Source organism: Etheostoma spectabile, chromosome 2 (assembly GCF_008692095.1).
Source record: "Etheostoma spectabile isolate EspeVRDwgs_2016 chromosome 2, UIUC_Espe_1.0, whole genome shotgun sequence".
Classification (NCBI taxonomy): Eukaryota; Metazoa; Chordata; class Actinopteri; order Perciformes; family Percidae; genus Etheostoma; species Etheostoma spectabile.
The window spans coordinates 16,501,709-16,518,179 of record NC_045734.1 but is presented as its reverse complement, the minus strand read 5'-3'; the positions used below and the strand labels follow the sequence as shown (position 1 = coordinate 16,518,179).

At 39.9% G+C, this 16,471-nt stretch overlaps 1 protein-coding gene across 2 annotated transcripts; it reads right to left on the bottom strand.

Moving 5' to 3' along the window:
- Window positions 1-2,119: 2,119 nt before the first annotated feature.
- On the bottom strand, window positions 2,120-16,216 carry ldlrb (low density lipoprotein receptor b). 2 transcript variants are annotated; one of them, XM_032524947.1, is made up of 18 exons: window positions 15,948-16,216; window positions 11,354-11,479; window positions 10,692-10,814; window positions 9,286-9,663; window positions 8,908-9,030; window positions 8,135-8,257; window positions 7,734-7,856; window positions 7,470-7,598; window positions 7,158-7,329; window positions 6,720-6,947; window positions 6,485-6,603; window positions 6,212-6,351; window positions 5,644-5,785; window positions 5,385-5,537; window positions 5,108-5,290; window positions 3,518-3,592; window positions 3,220-3,380; window positions 2,120-3,107 (listed from the first exon to the last, which is right to left on the bottom strand). In XM_032524947.1, the coding sequence occupies exons 1-18, from the start codon at window positions 16,027-16,029 to the stop codon at window positions 3,069-3,071; spliced, it is 2,619 nt and encodes an 872-aa protein (XP_032380838.1). In that variant the 5' UTR covers window positions 16,030-16,216; the 3' UTR covers window positions 2,120-3,068. The 2 variants fall into 2 exon arrangements, with proteins under 2 accessions (XP_032380838.1, XP_032380848.1); XM_032524957.1 differs by having other exon boundaries at window positions 5,108-5,287.
- Between the last annotated feature and the right edge of the window lie 255 nt (window positions 16,217-16,471).

Below are 16,471 nucleotides of genomic sequence, written 5' to 3'. Positions count from 1 at the left end.
GGTTTCTTCACAATGTCTGAGTTGAAAAAGAATCTTGTTGTCACATAACCGTACGTTCACACCGCCACCGACTTGAGCGTCTAAAGTTACCGGAAGTCATCCATTTGTCATGGAAGCCGGCTTCTCTCAGTGCAAGGATCGGCAAATCTGTCGGCGTCGCGTTTGGGGGTTTTGAGCGTGTTGAGCGTCAATCAGAAAGTGACATTTTTCAACTTATGTAATGAGCTAGACGCGGTTCAGCGGCAAGCAGCGGCTAACGCCAGCGCCAATCGGAATATAGACGTCCTTCACGCTGGCTGATCCTGGAGAAACATACGATGTAATCTTTCGTTCCTAACAAAACATTAATTTGAGGACAGCTCATAATCGCGTGCTGGGTTACCTTTCGTTATAAAATAACGTTGTGTACATAGGAACAAGTTAACGCTACCTGCCGGTCACATCCGCTCACAGTGAAGTCCGGCACGGGTCCACTAGATTAGTCCGGCGGCTGCTTGCTCTGCCTGCATGCCGCTATGGCTCAGCGGCTAACGAGCGAGCTAACTGCAACAGACCCCGTTGCGACCAATTAATACAACTTCTGTCATTATATATGTAATTTATAAAGGTTTCTAGTGTCAGTGTATTGGCCGGGCTGCGTGCGCTTCTCCCTGTCGAACAGAAACCAGACGCACGTCATAGGGGGCGGCCACAAAGCGTCCACAAAGCTTCCCCGTACTTTTTGACAAGCGTCCTTGGCGGGGCGGCCAGAGCTGTTTTGCAGCTCAAGTCGGTGGCGGTGTGTACGTACGTAGGGTCCTGTTCATGTGCAAGGAAATTTAAACTTGCATTTTGTATCTGTTAAGAGGAACAAAGGCACAACTGGTCTCTTAGCTAAGTGGGGCTTCTGGCCATTGGCTACAGCAACTCCAGTTTGCAATTTTTTTAAATTTTATTTTTATTCTGAGATCAAGATTCTGGTCAAAACTGCCCAGAATTCTGCAAAATCTTTCCCCTTAATCTGCAGAAATAGGGTAGTCATTCTAGATACTTCCCAATGAAAAAGTCTACAGTGTGCACATTCATCATTTGCTTCTATAATAAGTGAGCCAAATGACTGTCTCTGTAATGAATGGAAGAGCATGGGAATTTATTCATTTGGAATTGTTTAAAGACACTGTGGATGCAACTAAACTCAGTGCCTTTCTCTTTAAACAAAACCAACAAGTGAAACCAGCAGCTTATTCAAATTAGAAGAAACACATTTGTTTATGCTGCCTCAGGCACAACAACATTATATTACCCATTGTGTACCCATCGTAACAAATCTGTTCTTTAGACAAAGACAGAGAGTCTGATGGTGACATGTGCACTCACCCACTCTTCGTTTATATTGTGTCATAGATGGAGAGTGATGGCAACGTTACCAGGCAACATGACGATAAACAAGAATAATCAGCCTTGTCACTCAGAGCTGAGATCCGTTTATGTCTTGTGTTGTAATATAATCTAATCATCAGGTTTGGGTGGGATTATGAGACAGTGTATTTTGTTATATGCCCCAGTTTAGCTCAGACATGATTCAACTTTTCTTGATAGTAAAACCGACCCTCATAGAAGAGAAAGACAGGTGTTACAAGGCTTTATCTTTTATTTCAAAAAAGACCAACACAACCAAAAGCGAACAAAACAATGTGCATTCCCTAGCAGGATGCTGCACATCAATCCTTTTCCATACATACATTTTGCTGTGATGGTGCTATGCACACCGTAGTATGTGCCTTAATCTCACAGTGAAAACAAAAAGTCATAGTAATAGAAAATAAATTATGTAATTTATCATTGAAAAAGAAACAAATGTGTATGAAACAAAGAGAGCTTCTTTGTAACATACAGCACTACCCTTGTGCAGTGACTCAAATTGTCGCACACACACATTTTGATTAAACATAAGTTAAATAACAGTTGTACAATGTAATGGTTAGACTGGTAGGTGCTGACATACAGTATCACCGTATTTACAACCATGACAAAAAAATCAAAAACCTCCCCTTATATATTTCCATAAATAAATTAAAGAATCTCTCACATATATACATTTCTTGATTACAATTTACAAATGTAAAAAGGCAACAACAGGGAACTTCAGAGACGTTTACCAAGTATATATACAGAAACTATTTACAGTGTTATGATACATCAATAATCACCTAAAATCACTGTTAACTTAACTATCTTCAGTTAAAATAGAATTTTCTTCTTCATTTTGGTTGACTTCAAATAACTCAGCAGCTTTTTCATTTACAATGTAAACCATATGTTACTCTCCACTCGTACAGTAGATACATAGTTTGAAGATGTCACAAAAAGAAAAAGGAAAATAACATACTTTTTTACGTACTTTTTGAGACACGTGAGACATAATGGATGGCAAAGACAAATGGCTCTGATATGGGAACCAACTGAATGTGTAACTCTTTACGCAAAAGAAGAGAAGGCCGCAGTATTCCCATAAAGGTCATAACTGGCTGGGGCTAAAGTTCTAACATTAACTACCCCAGGAACTGGTTTGGAAGGTAATTGGGTCAGTAAGGCATTTATGTACATCCAATAAACTTTGCTAAATTACCAGAGTATGGATGGAAGGCACACACAAGTGTTAAGACAGTGTAGGTCAGGCTTTTCAAGTTGAACTTGCAGAACGTGTTAGGTGAGTAGCCCTATCAACATACTGAGGGAGGGATGTGTTGGGGGCAAAGTAATTTGCTTTTTCAATAGCTTCAAATGAGTCAAGGCTCTGGCTGCTGAAACCATGCATTAGTCCTTCAGTTTGAAACCATTTTGTGGTCTGACTAAATGGCTTCTTCCAGCTCAGCTCTGTTTTGTCATACTCAAGTTTTTTTTCTTCTTTCTTCAAGTTAGACGGCACAGTGGTGAGGTCAGAAGCATGTGCCACAAAATGAGCTCATAGGGGCAGACGGGGGGAAGGCTGTTAAGCAGCAGCAATAGAAAAAAATTGCCTTCGTTGCTTCATTTTTAATTGAAAATAAAACCCTTTAAACAAAGCTAGTGTCTTCTTCATCTTTGGGTCACGCAACATCCACATCCTCCATGCTTAGCATTTGCCTCTGCAAAAAGAGTAACATTGAATAAGCACAGGTGTAAAACAGCATACTTACAGTCTATTTTTAGAGACTATATTAACAATAATGTGGCTTTAAAGTATCAAAGTGAAGATACCTGAGGGTAAACGTAGCCCTCACAGCTGTTCCTGCAGATGTGTAGCTCATCCTCTGTGGTTTTCTGGTACACTGGATTGTCAAAGTGGATGGTGTTGGTGTTCTTCAAACGCCAGTTTCTCCAAAGCAACACTGCTCCAAAGATCAGCAGGGACATGACCACTGCAGAGCAAAAGAGCAATTGAAGGTTGCTTGGTGAGATCAGAGAAAGTAGTAAAAATGATTGCAAAATAAAGAGGTTGCACGTGTGAGTCAATATTTGGCAGAGAGCCATGAAGAGCTGAAAATGTGGAACTTACGTATCGGCAACACAACGTAGAGAGCAATAGGGTGGGATGAAGGGGCTTCTTTGGGAAAAGCTGCCAATCTTTTACCTGAAAAAAACAGAGAACACAGTGTTTTCTTTATAAAATTCCTTAAAGTTAGATGAGAAGATCAATGCCATTCTTTTCTGTATGGTAAATACTGCATGAAGGCACTGCCAGAAGATGGTTAGATTAGTTTAGCAAACAGTGGAGAATCCAGGAAGTCACTGCATCAAGCCAAGAAAATGTCCCATGCAAAACCACAACTTGTCGTTTTTACACTCTCAATGAGACATTACATGTTAATTTGTGAACTTTAGAGGTGCTGACAGGCTGATACAGAGTTCCCCGTTTTTTAGCTAACCGGTTGTCCTCTATTTGCTTCCTTCAAATATGAGCGTGGCATTAATCCTCTCATATAACTCTTAGCAAGAAAGTTAATAGGCGTGTTTCCCAAAATGGTAAAATATTTGTTTATTATTTATTATGTATGTATTATGTACAGTAACTTTAATTTAAAACAGTTGAATGATCACACACTCTCCCTCACAGCTGTTGCCTGGCTCTGACTCACGAAAAAAAACACGAGTAAAATAAAAAACACTGCATAAACTCTGCAACTGTGTGTTTATTTAAATATACTGTAGGTACACCTACATGTAGGCCTAAGAGATTGCAATATACACCAGTATATTATTATTAGGAGTATATATATGTCAAGGATGTATAAATTACATAAATTTCAGCTGGAGTCCAATTTAATACCGGAACACTGTTGACCGCATCAGTGATCTCTTTCTATTTCGTATTCTTTCAACAGCCTAATACCAGTTTTTAGGCTGCCAAATAGGACACACTTTACTGCAAATTAAACTGAGATGTCAGGGTTTCAATCTCCACCTCTGAAAAGTGCTTCTTAGCCGTATTAAGTCTGGCCATGTCGTAAATAGTAGGAGCGAGGCCTCAAAACCGAGAATATATTGGGCCGTCATGTTTAAATTACAACTGTTTCCAGCCAATGCATTTATTAACGTACGATCATTCTTACCCTCTGATTGGTGTGATACGAACATTTCATGAATCCCACGTGAAGCCTGTCGCAAGAGGATTTCTGCGCTCATATCTGCGCTGGTTTCTACGTTAGGTTGATAAATGAGGGTCAGTCTCCTCCGCTTCCCTTTTAACCATTGACATGTGGCCAGAGAATAAGGTTGATGAAGCACTCAAGTTCTTGATTTTTTCCAGATATTTTGTAATCAGAAGATATCCAGAACCCCTTCCTGGTGGTGTAGGTATAAACACAATACCCACTAACAGCTCCAGGCTTTCCATTTACCCACTTAGAAATGCCCAATGACACAACAACATACTTTACATTATATTTTTGTTATATTTTAAATTTTCATTTGTGATTTTCTTCTTCACATAGACTAAATAAAGGTATTTCCGCCGTAAATTGGTGCATAAAGGTTTACAGTATCATAATGCAGGATTATGATAAACCTTCCCCCAAAAGGCAGATTCTGGCCAACATATGTATACCCACTACAATACATTAGACCACACCACTACCCTTTCCTGTACCTTGAGCAGTGGCAGCAGGCTCTTCTGTGCTCGATGAGGTAGTTGTGAGTTTTTTGTTAGCTCTGGTGGTTGTAGTTGTAGTAGTGGTGGGGACCGGCAGCCTGGTTGGAGCATGCTTGGTGGGAGCTTTGGGCGCGAGCGGTGCACCGGTTTTGTTTTCAGCAGGAGGGGCAACTGAGACTGCTGGAAAAGTAAATATATATACAGTATATATTACTTTCATGATTTGATGTTAAATTTCAGTTTATCTGTAGTGCCGTGTGCAGGGGACACCTACCTGTCACACATTTCCTCATGTCAGCTCCCATGGCCATGTGGTCAGGACAGGCACAGGTGTATTTAGGAGAGTGCTGGTTGACAAGAGGAGCAGGAAGGCACAGAAACTCACATCCTCCATTCATACTGTTACTCTCTCTGCACCAGTTTGTAACTAAAGAGAGAAAGTTGGGTACAAGAAGCATTAGAGATCATTATATGACCTTAACAGTTTGTTTGTTTGTTACGATAGCTCTCAAGGTCGAATTATGTTTCTGTACCAATTGGCTGCTTGAGGTTGTGGTACACTACGATGTCCTCTGGCTGGACCAGGTTTGTCGCCAGCTGAGTGATGTCCTTCCCCGTCAGGCGGTTGGCACTAAATACAGCACTGTTGGTCATGTCTGTCCAAAACACTTTCTCCTGTTAAAAGAGATATGCAATAATATTATTTAACACTATTACTTCATTTAATAATTTGCTAGTTTCCAAAAAACACAAATGGATTAATAATTATCACCACTGATGCAAACGCATAGGGAATGAAGTGAAGACTCAGCTCTGGCTTTATACTTCTAAACCATTTTAGCCGGATAATGCTCACCATGCATAAACTGGATTAATGACATGAAATAAATGGTAATTTGTGTTTTAAGATTAATAAACCCGGGAGGGATACATTTCATTTCAGTTGAAAATTATATGTATATATTTATACGACAGACCTTCCTTTCCTTTGAGTTATTTTGTTGTTTGAGGCAGATCATATGTTAACGTTAGCAACCTTAAACCCTTTTAACCTCCAGTAACTTCATTTCCATTAGGAGACACATTGATTTAATCACTAACCTCAAAGACAGTCAGAGAGAGGGGATGAGAGAGCTTTTCCTCGCTAAAAATGAGGCTGTGTCGTGTCCCCCCATTCACATCAATGCTGGACAGAGTGTGCATCTTGGAGTCCACCCAGTAGAGACGCTGGTTGACCATGTCTGTCCACAAGGAGCAGGAAACATACCAAGAAATAATATAAATATTTGGCTGGTTAATATAACTGTGTGCTCATTATGCAGTTTGAATAAAAGTTATGGTTTCCAATCAGTGCATCCATGACATTCTGCTTACCCAGGGTGATGCCATTGGGCCACACAATGTTATCTGTTACCAAGGCAAGGCGACCCGCTCCATTCAACCCACTCTTCTCTATCTTAGCCTCGTCACCCCAATCTGTCCAGTACATAAAGCTAAAGAGGACAAAGAGAATAGAAAATTGAGAACAAAAAGCTCCAGTTGATCCAAAACTTAAAAATACATTTCAGCAATTTCATTAATCTGCAACCTGTCTGCAACTTTCACTTACTTATTTACAGGGTCGACTGTGATGGCTCTTGGCTTCTCCAGGTTATTTGTGATCAGGGCTTTCCGCTTACTGCCATCTGTCGTTGCCACAGAGATAGTCTTCAAAACGCTGTCAGTCCAGTAGATGTTGCCATGGATCCAATCCACCGCAATGCCCTCTGGGGCCTCAATCCCACTGCCAATTACTACAGAATGGTAAGAGGAGTTACCGGCCACGTCTATCTTGGAGCTGTTGGGAAGCAAACAATGGTGGAAAGTTTCACTTTAGAGACAGATATTGCTTATGAATCAAACACAGTTACAGATACATTGTAGATACAGGCTTTCTGGAGCAGCACCTATTGATCAAATCATACTTAAACCAGAGGACTCCCCTCTACTACACCATCATTGAAAGAGACAAAGAAACAGATCAATAAAGTTTCAGAGTCTTTCCAACCTGTAAATTTTCTTTAGAGATAGGTCAGACCAGAAGATCATCTTGTTAGGCATGTCAATGTCCAAAGCCACCACATTCTTCAGCTGGGGGATCAGACGAACGTATTCCTTGCGGTCCACCGTTATTGTCCTCACCTCGTGTCTATTGGTGAAGTAGAGGGTAGGTACAGTGCCTGGTGGACATAGAAGAAAAAGGAAAAAATAATTCAGATAGCACTACAAACTTTAGGTCATGCAAATCTGTCAGTTGCCAGATGACACCACCCTTTGAGTAAGTACACTGAGTAAGGACAGGCTTTCTTTCAAACATTACCTGATTCAGCCTTGCAGGTCTTGCTCACAGGGTTGATTTCGTAACCCTTCTCACAATCACACTTGTAGCTGCCGGGCAGGTTGATGCAGATCTGACTGCAAGTGTCCGGCTCAGCGCATTCATCAATGTCTGCAGGTGGAAGAGTAGACGGTCATGGGACGAATAAAATCACGTTTTTACTTCACTGTTTTCTTAAAATACATGTCCATATTCCAAAACTGATCACAGCTGACAGGCTACATTTGTCACACTCCCTCTTCTCACCTTCACAGGTTTTCTTGTCAATCTGCAGGCTGTATCCAGGAGGGCAGGAGCAGTTGTAGCCAACTTTCAGGTCGTTGCAGTAATGGGAGCATCCACCATGTCCAGTCAAACACTCGTTGTTGTCTGTGGGGACGCAGACACACAGAGCTTACAGAGTATTCATGACAACAATTTTCTTATTGGTAGCTCAAATCGACAGTGAACTAGCTCATTCAAACCACAAACTATATCTAGGCCACTTAGCCAAGGCTGCTTGGCTAACTGTTTCGATCATATTTTTCAGACTATAATGTAGTTTCACGTTTTCTTGGCAATGGAGAGTGTATCCCCAAAGTTTGATACACTTCCTGGTCTGATACTTTTTGGCTGTTGGGTGGACTGTAAAATAAGAATTCACTTACTGCACTCTTTGACAGGTTCATCAGACCAGTCCCTGCAGTCTCTCTGTTTGTCACACACTTTCTCCATGCTGATACACTCCCCACTGCGACACTTGAACTTGGTGGGGCCTTCACACACATTTACTGCGAAGAAGAACAAGATATGGAGAATTCATCTGTAATTTAATGGCATGAGACTGCTTTGCAAAGACATTACAACTTTTCCATGGGTCTTAAGGAAAATATGTTAGCATCTGTATTTGGGCTGGCACAATATCAGATTTTCACTACACCACCATTGTGGCCAAAAGAATTCACAAGCACAATATATATTATAATACTATCTATAGAAATTCAAATTAATCTTTCTTTGTTAGTGAAGGATAATCTACAATTTATTTATTACACTGACAATGTTCTACTCAATACGGTGGTTGCTGCCCAAACAGCACAGATCTACTGATAGGATGGGGTGAATGTTATGTTATTCCCTTGCCCGTGGCTCAGAGATCAGCACTTTTACGCACACAGAATTCCAGGGATATTTGAAAATAATAAATAGATTACTTTGATGTAGTAAATTACCTCGCCTATAGTGAAAAGGCAACCACATGAACTAAGGGAAGCAGAGGAAGCAATAACGGAAAGAAATGGAATATTTACACAAAATTATTGTATGTGTATTGTTAACATGATATCAATATTTAATTTTTAAATGTCAAGGTTATTGTCAAAACCGATATATTGCGAAACCCCTAATCTGTATACCAATAAGTGCGTGGGTGAACAGTCACCTATGTGGCAGCCAATCTCATCACTGAGGTCCCTGCAGTTGGGCTCTTTGTCACATTGGTGGCTGCCATGGATACAGGCACCGTCATTACACTGGAACTCATCTGGAAGACATGTAGGACGACCTAGAAAAAAAAGACAAATGGATAAACATAAGGGAAAGAGACATTGAGATGAGACAATGGGAGAAATGGGAAAAGGAATAAGATTACATAGAATGAGGAGAAAATCCTCGCTGACATGATTTGATATGCTCAAGCATATGCTACATCTGGTAGGCTCAGTTTTCTATTAAAGTTAAAAACTAAATATGAGTCAGAGAAGATTTATCAGAGGAAAAGGGGTTTGCAGAAGAGAACACTCCATGAAAGCCAACTCACTGCAGTTGACCTCGTCTGATCGATCCTGGCAGTCAATGCCTCCGTCACACCTCCAGCTGCTGTGGATACACTCCCCATTTTCACACTGGAAGTCGTGGACGCCGCAGTGCACAGCTGTAATCTGCGGCTGCCGTCCCACACAGTTCTGTGGCCACTCATCCGACCCATCAGCACAGTCCTTGTCTCCATCGCAGCTCCACAGGGCCGGCACACACACTGAGTTGTTACACTGAAAGGAATGAGAGCTGCATGTGCGTTTGGGGCAGGAAGCCTCATCTGAGCCGTCTGAACAGTCGTTGTCGCCGTCGCAAACGAAGGTGGGGGATAAACACTGGCCATTGGCGCAGCGAAACTCGCCAGCTCTGCATTGTTTGGCGGCTGTGGTGAGGCAGCAGAGAAGAGAGACGTTAATGTGATATTAAGGCTAGAAATGGAACAGATGTGAAATTTACACCAAAAACAACAGTGGAGTTATTTTATTGTTATAATAACCTTATATTTGTTTCGAAATACCAAATTTACAAACATTATCTGTATATTAGGTTTGTTTGTGTGTGTTTTTTTTCTGCAATTTGTGAATTGAAAGTATTCAATTCTGCAAACACTCTTATCTGCAACAGTGGGACTATCTTACACTTTATTCCAACTTTCTTATCTCCTCACTTTATTTGTAATTATTTGTCTCACTGCACTTAGTAGTAACTATTCATACATAGTGTATCCATATCTATAGTGTATAGTAAATGCACATAATGTATGGGGCTCAGTTTTTAGGTACTTGGCTTGGTAACAAGAGGGTTGCCTGTTCAAGTCCCTGTACGGACTAAGTATGGATGTGGACTGGTAGCCTAGGTACCCTGCTCTGAGTTCCTTTGATTTACTTATTTTATTTTCACAATAAAAAACATTAAAACACAGAGTTGTATGTTTCACAAAAATATGTGATGAACAATTGCTGAAAAAAACATCAAGGGGCTTAATAAGTGGCAATCTCCATAGAAACAATTATATTTAACTATTTAAAAATATTTATGTATTATTATTTATTACATAAATAATAATAATAATATTATTATATTGTTATATTTATTTATACATATTATTATAATATGTAAAAAAAATCCAAATCAAATCATTTTCATAAAAAGTATGTATTCTTCTTCTTTACTTATCTACACTATGTATCTGTTATTGTACTTTGTTTTGCTGCTGTGGCACTTCCATTTCCCTGTGCAGGATCAATAAAGTTTATCTTATCTTAATTCAACAATAGATTTAACTATAGGACACTGTACTTCTGTAAGCAAAATCAGGAAGTCCATTTTCTGGGGTGCTATTAAGTTTTTGTTGTTTGTGATATTTAAGTATGTTGTAAAAAGGGTGAAACAATTATATATAAAACTCACTGCAGTTTTTCTCGTCAGCGCCGTTGTCACATTCAGCTTTGCCGTCACAGTGCCAGGCTCCTGGTATACACTGGTTGGTGGGTGCGCCGCAATTGAACTCCGACTGCAGACATGTTTTGGTTGCTGAGGACAGAAACAGGAAGTATGACTGAAATGATCCCACGTTTTAAGAAAGAGTCAAGGCCTGTGCATACAGTTAAAGTATACTGTAAAACTGAAAAATCAGTAACTTAATAAATCATTTACAGTTGTGCCATTGCTGTGTTTCTGCTTTACATGATTTCATGTTCTGAGCAGGTCAAGAAAATGGTTCTGTGCTTGATTCCTTTCATATTATGCAATGATAAGTGTAACAATTAGTTGATCAATCTATTAGTAAATAGATTTTTTATGAAATCAATTGACTGTTCTGAATTGTTTATTAAATAATTCTTTAAGCAAAAATTCCCATCACCTGCTGTCACCTTGGGCTCTGGGAAATTATAGGCATTACAACCAGTATATACTATTATTGTCTAAGTAATTGATTAAGAAAACCAAGGACAGGTTAATGGATAGTGAAAACAATACCTAGTTTTAATCCCTATTCACATGTATTTAATTTTTTCTTTTTTTTTCAAGGTAGATGGAAGTCATACATCCTCAAAAATATAATAACTTACTGCATGTTGCAGGAAGTTCATCAGTTCCATCACCACAGTCGTCGGTGCCATCACAAATCCACCTCCTGGTAATGCACCTCCCATTTCCACACTTGAACTGAGTGGAGCTGCATGTGACGGCTGCATCTGTGAGTGATAACAAATGAGTTCAGTGTGACTGAAAACTGGGTATCATTGTCAGGTTAATATTTAACTGAAAATTACACAAAGAACAAAAAAAAGTTAGTATTGAAGGCCACTGACATTCAAATAACTGGGAAAACCACACCTTCTACTCCTACTTAACTCGGAGGAGTTTTCCAAATTAAGATAACAACAGTGACTCATGTTAGAACAAGACAGGAAGTAATAAGACTTTAATGTGAAGTATCTGGCTCTTCTTTTGTGGGAAAACAAAATTAGTACACACACACACACATACTCACGTGTGCACACACACACACACACACACACACACACACACACACACACACACACACACACACACACACACACACACATATTAAACTATTCTTTATGGGCGCCCATATTTATAGCCCATGACACAGCGGGCCCAGGTTTGATTCCTCTGACCTGTGGCCCTTTGCAACATGCATCCCCTCTCTCTCCCCTTTTATGTCTTCTGTTATCCTATCAAAATAAAGGCTTAAAATGGCCAAAAGATTATCTTTAAAAAAATTAAATAAACTATTCTTTATTTCACTTAACTTTTGGCCGTAAAAGTCAATATTACATAAGAGATAGATAGAAAACAAAAGAAATAAGAGGAAGAGACAGACTTACAAATCTGAATTAGTACAAATATGTCTTTCATTTCATGTTGCAGCTTTTGTAGGAATCTCCACTCATCACTTATCTACATCTAATCTTTTCCTACAGGTGTTCACTCAGGCGTAGCAACCATTAATGTCAGTGCAATGTAAAGCAGGCTTAACCCAACCACACGCCTCGGGTGGTTTGACACATTTCCGGTAGTAAACAGGGCTCAAATGCCTCTTTTTGTCACGTCAGTGGCAGTAGCTTCACTACTCTGCTTGAAATTTCGAAAGTGGTACGACCTTACATTAATTGCGGATTATTTGGCAGATGTCTTTCCCCAAGATGTTGATACCTCAATGAACCCACCAGTCAAAGCAAAGAGGGCATCAATATCAAGGCACCTGTGAAACCAACCAAGGGCATTCACAATCAAGTGTGTGCCATCACCATCACCTCTGCACAGCCAGTCTCTCCTGTGACTTGGAGGCCGGGGACATGAAAGACTATGCCTTTAAGACAATAGCATGGGAGGAGTTGAACAATCACACCACCAGTTGCTGATTGGTCCCAGAGTGACATTCCTCACAACAGCATCACTAGGTGACCCACAGTCAAGAGGCATAGACTAAATAAAAGGAAGTCATCTTGAGTGTGTCAATGAGTGATGACAGGTTAAAAAAAATAAAAATAAAGGCACAGTACAGCTCTGATGGATAACGATAGAGTAATGATGATTCAGGAAATTGTGAAATAAGGAGAGGATGCTTTCTCAATACTGGCCTTGCCACCGAGAGTCACCTCCCTCCTGCTTTGAAAATATAAAAACTGAAGTGAGAAGTTGACTGAATCTCATCTTTGGTTATTCTTGGAAACATTAAAACTAAAACGACTGTCCTTCAAATTTCTCGACAACCGTTGATCCAATCAACTTCAAACAAACCAACAGATATGCTTTGAACGGGAACTGCAGTAGTTAAGTTGATGCTGGGCTTCACTGATTAGGGGAAAACGTTGGTTGAGCTTGAGAGGCTCTTCCTGTGTACCCCACGCGCTCACTCAATCAGGGAAATCACAAACACACACACAAATGCTCACACACATGGCTAAGAGGCTAGGCGTGCATTTCAGGAATAGAGTTTTCGAGGAACGCTGCAGCTGTTCCTGAAAATATATGCGGTGATACATGTACAATGAAAAAAAAAAAACTCGATCTCTTCCCTTTATGAGACTCATTCATTCATTCCGGTTGCAGGAGAGGAAGTAAAAGTAACTAACCTCCAAATCCCGACCTCGTCTCTGAGGGCCCGTGTTTTCACTTTTTACTGCTAATCTTCCCTGCCGCTTCCACATATGAATCACAAGGCTCCCATGAATACTGTTGGAGGAGTTATCCTTTAATTCTTTACAGGAAATCTTTTCTGTGGTGAAAAATTCTGATTTAGTTTGGCTCATGAAGAAGATATTAGTCATTCCCTATTTTGAAATCCCACCCCGATTTTAATTTAAGATATACTTCGAATGTTACTTAGTTATCCCATGTAGCATGTTATAAGTGTTGTTGAACATATTTTGTCTCTATGGCTATTCTGAAAATGTAACTGGTTAACCTAGGCCATAATTGTATTTCCTCTCATATCCAAAAAGCTGCAGCCCTGTCACGCACAGCTGAGAAAGCCGAGTTCAAAATGTACTGCAACTGCATCTTAATTAAAACAGTGGAACAAGCTACTGTAAATGCTTCTTACATTTACAGCTACAGACAGAGAACTGACTACAAGACCGCAAAGTTCAGTAAACAGACCTGTTTGAACAGTATCTCCAGCAGGGTGCATTAATTGCTTCTGCAGAGAAACTGCATCTTTCAGATTCTATTTATATCCAGAGTGTGAACTTGACAACCAGCAAACTACCAAGTCATAACACCACCACATAAGGCCATTCGAGTACCACCTCAAAAACACACCAGACTGGTACAATTCACTTCAAAGTGTATGAAAACTCATACTTGTTGAACGGGTTGAACTACTGTCAGATACTCACAAGAGGTCAGACAAGTTGTCATCACAACAATGCATTACAACAATCCCCCTTTGTAACCACATGAGTCCACAAAACAATGCATTCTATTGTGGCACATACATATAGTACACACACACTAAAAACCTTCACAACAGGGTGTGTTCATTTACTCAAACGTACACCTAGCAGTTCATAAATAACCAGGATGCATGTGCATCAGAAGACACTTCAGTCCATACTGGTTTAATAATCTATAGCTGCACTATATTGACATGAATTCACTGGGATAATGACTTAATATTATTGAAGTCTAAGTATTGTGGCTAAATTAAGTTTGATTCATCAGGTGTATCAAACTGCTGCACATTCTTTCTGTAACTTTAACTGACTTTTACTTGATATCAGTATCTTATTCCTGCAGATTTCAGTGAATGGGCAACACCAGACCTTGTTTGTAAAGCATGCTCCAGAGGTGTTTCTAAATGGTTGATGGATAAAGTGTTGTCGCCGCAGTCTAAAAGTTTAGTCTCCCATGTGGAAATCTGCTTTTTAAAAACTCTTCTTTAATGCACGCAATGCACGACTATGCCTCATTTCAGGAGTATGCTAAACACAGAGTGAATATATTAAACAAACCCGAGCCTGACCTTTAAACAAATGAAAAGAAAGTGCAGGGTATATTCCCTTCTAAAACACATGCACGCACACACGCCACTAGCTCTGATGACTGGTAGTCAGTGCCATGAACTGGAAAAAAATCTTTTAGTTTTAATCTGAAAAGTTTTTGAAAGAGAGTTGAGATTATTTGAGATTACTATCAGAATGGGCCTTTAAGGCATATTTTTGGCCTTAAAGGGCATTACTTTAACTCCTTCACTAATCAAGTTATTTGTATGAAAATAAATAAAATCAATTTGTTCCACTCAATGGTGATGATGTGGAACAAAAATTCAAGAGGTTTTTCATATTTTATTATTTATCTTTATAGTGTCAGTGAAGTATTATTATTATAGCTCACAACTTCTTAATATGTTGTGTATGTTTTAGCAGATTATACTCCTCAAAGAAGCCGCCACAAAGCACATCTAATGCTTATTTTTTTAGTTGGCTCTCTCTTGATATTGTATCTGTTATTGTCGCTCTTCAACAGGGTTGTACACTCAAAACCTATAAACTCTTATTTTAATATTGTCTTCTATTTGTCTTTTATCACCCCCAATAAACCACATTGTTATCTCGGTTTCTAAGTACCATATCAATACTGTTTGCTTGCTGGTAACGCTATTTTTCATTCACAGTAATCAATATAGCCTTAATAAACCCTTTGTTTAGATTTTCCCCATCATCTAATTTCCTCCAGCGTGCTGCAGTGGAGGATGCATAAACGCTTGAGTTTTAGCCGCACCCTTTCTCTTTGACAACCGGCTGTTTCTGCGTTTGCTCCGCCCACCTGAAACTTGAAACGGACCGGCAGCACGGAAGGACGTGATTGGCTTTTTAGTTGCATTCTAGAACGATACGAACCAATCAAAGCGCGGTGCGTAAAGTTCATTCATTCTACATTGTAAACTTTATGTTTCATAAACTATGTAATTTCCTGTGACCTTATTGTAAGCCCAGTTATCACAATTATTGCATTTACAAAGGGATTTTACATAAAAAATAAAAAAAAAATGTTTCTCATCTCAAAATAATTTACCTCATTAACCGGTCACATCAATTAACCGGTCACGTCCACCGCACCAATATTCATAATAATAATAATAATTGTGTGGAATATGGTGTGGAGTACTTGCCAGTAAATCACATTTCTTACCTGCTTGGGGCGAAAAATGAATCAGCATCAACAGACAGCAACATGTGGACAGCCCGGTGAGTCCCTTCCACATCCCAAACATGTCCTGTCCTCTTTATTTGTCCTTATTTGTTAGCTAAAAAAAGGATCTGTGCGTAAAAGGCTCTGGATCAGACGGAGAGGGCAGAGAGTCGAGTCACGCAGCGGCTATGCGTTACAGGCGACTGCCAGTAAAACATTTAGGTCCCATCTGACGACTTTCTATGAGGCTGACACGAGGGCGGTGCTAGAGCAGTGGTGTGATGTTTAAAAGTAGACGTGAGCACCGGGGGAGGAGCCACAGTGTTGCTGTATCACCGTGTTTGTGTGTGTGTGTGTGTGTGTGTGTGTGTGTGTGTGTGTGTGTGTGTGTAATCTGTGTCCGCCATGCACCACTCCTCCATCCCACCCATCTCTTCCTCCCAAACCGGTGGTATTCTGTGTGTGTGGGTGTGTGTGTGTGTGTGTGTGTGTAATCTGTCGTCCTTCCATCACCCCTCCTCCAT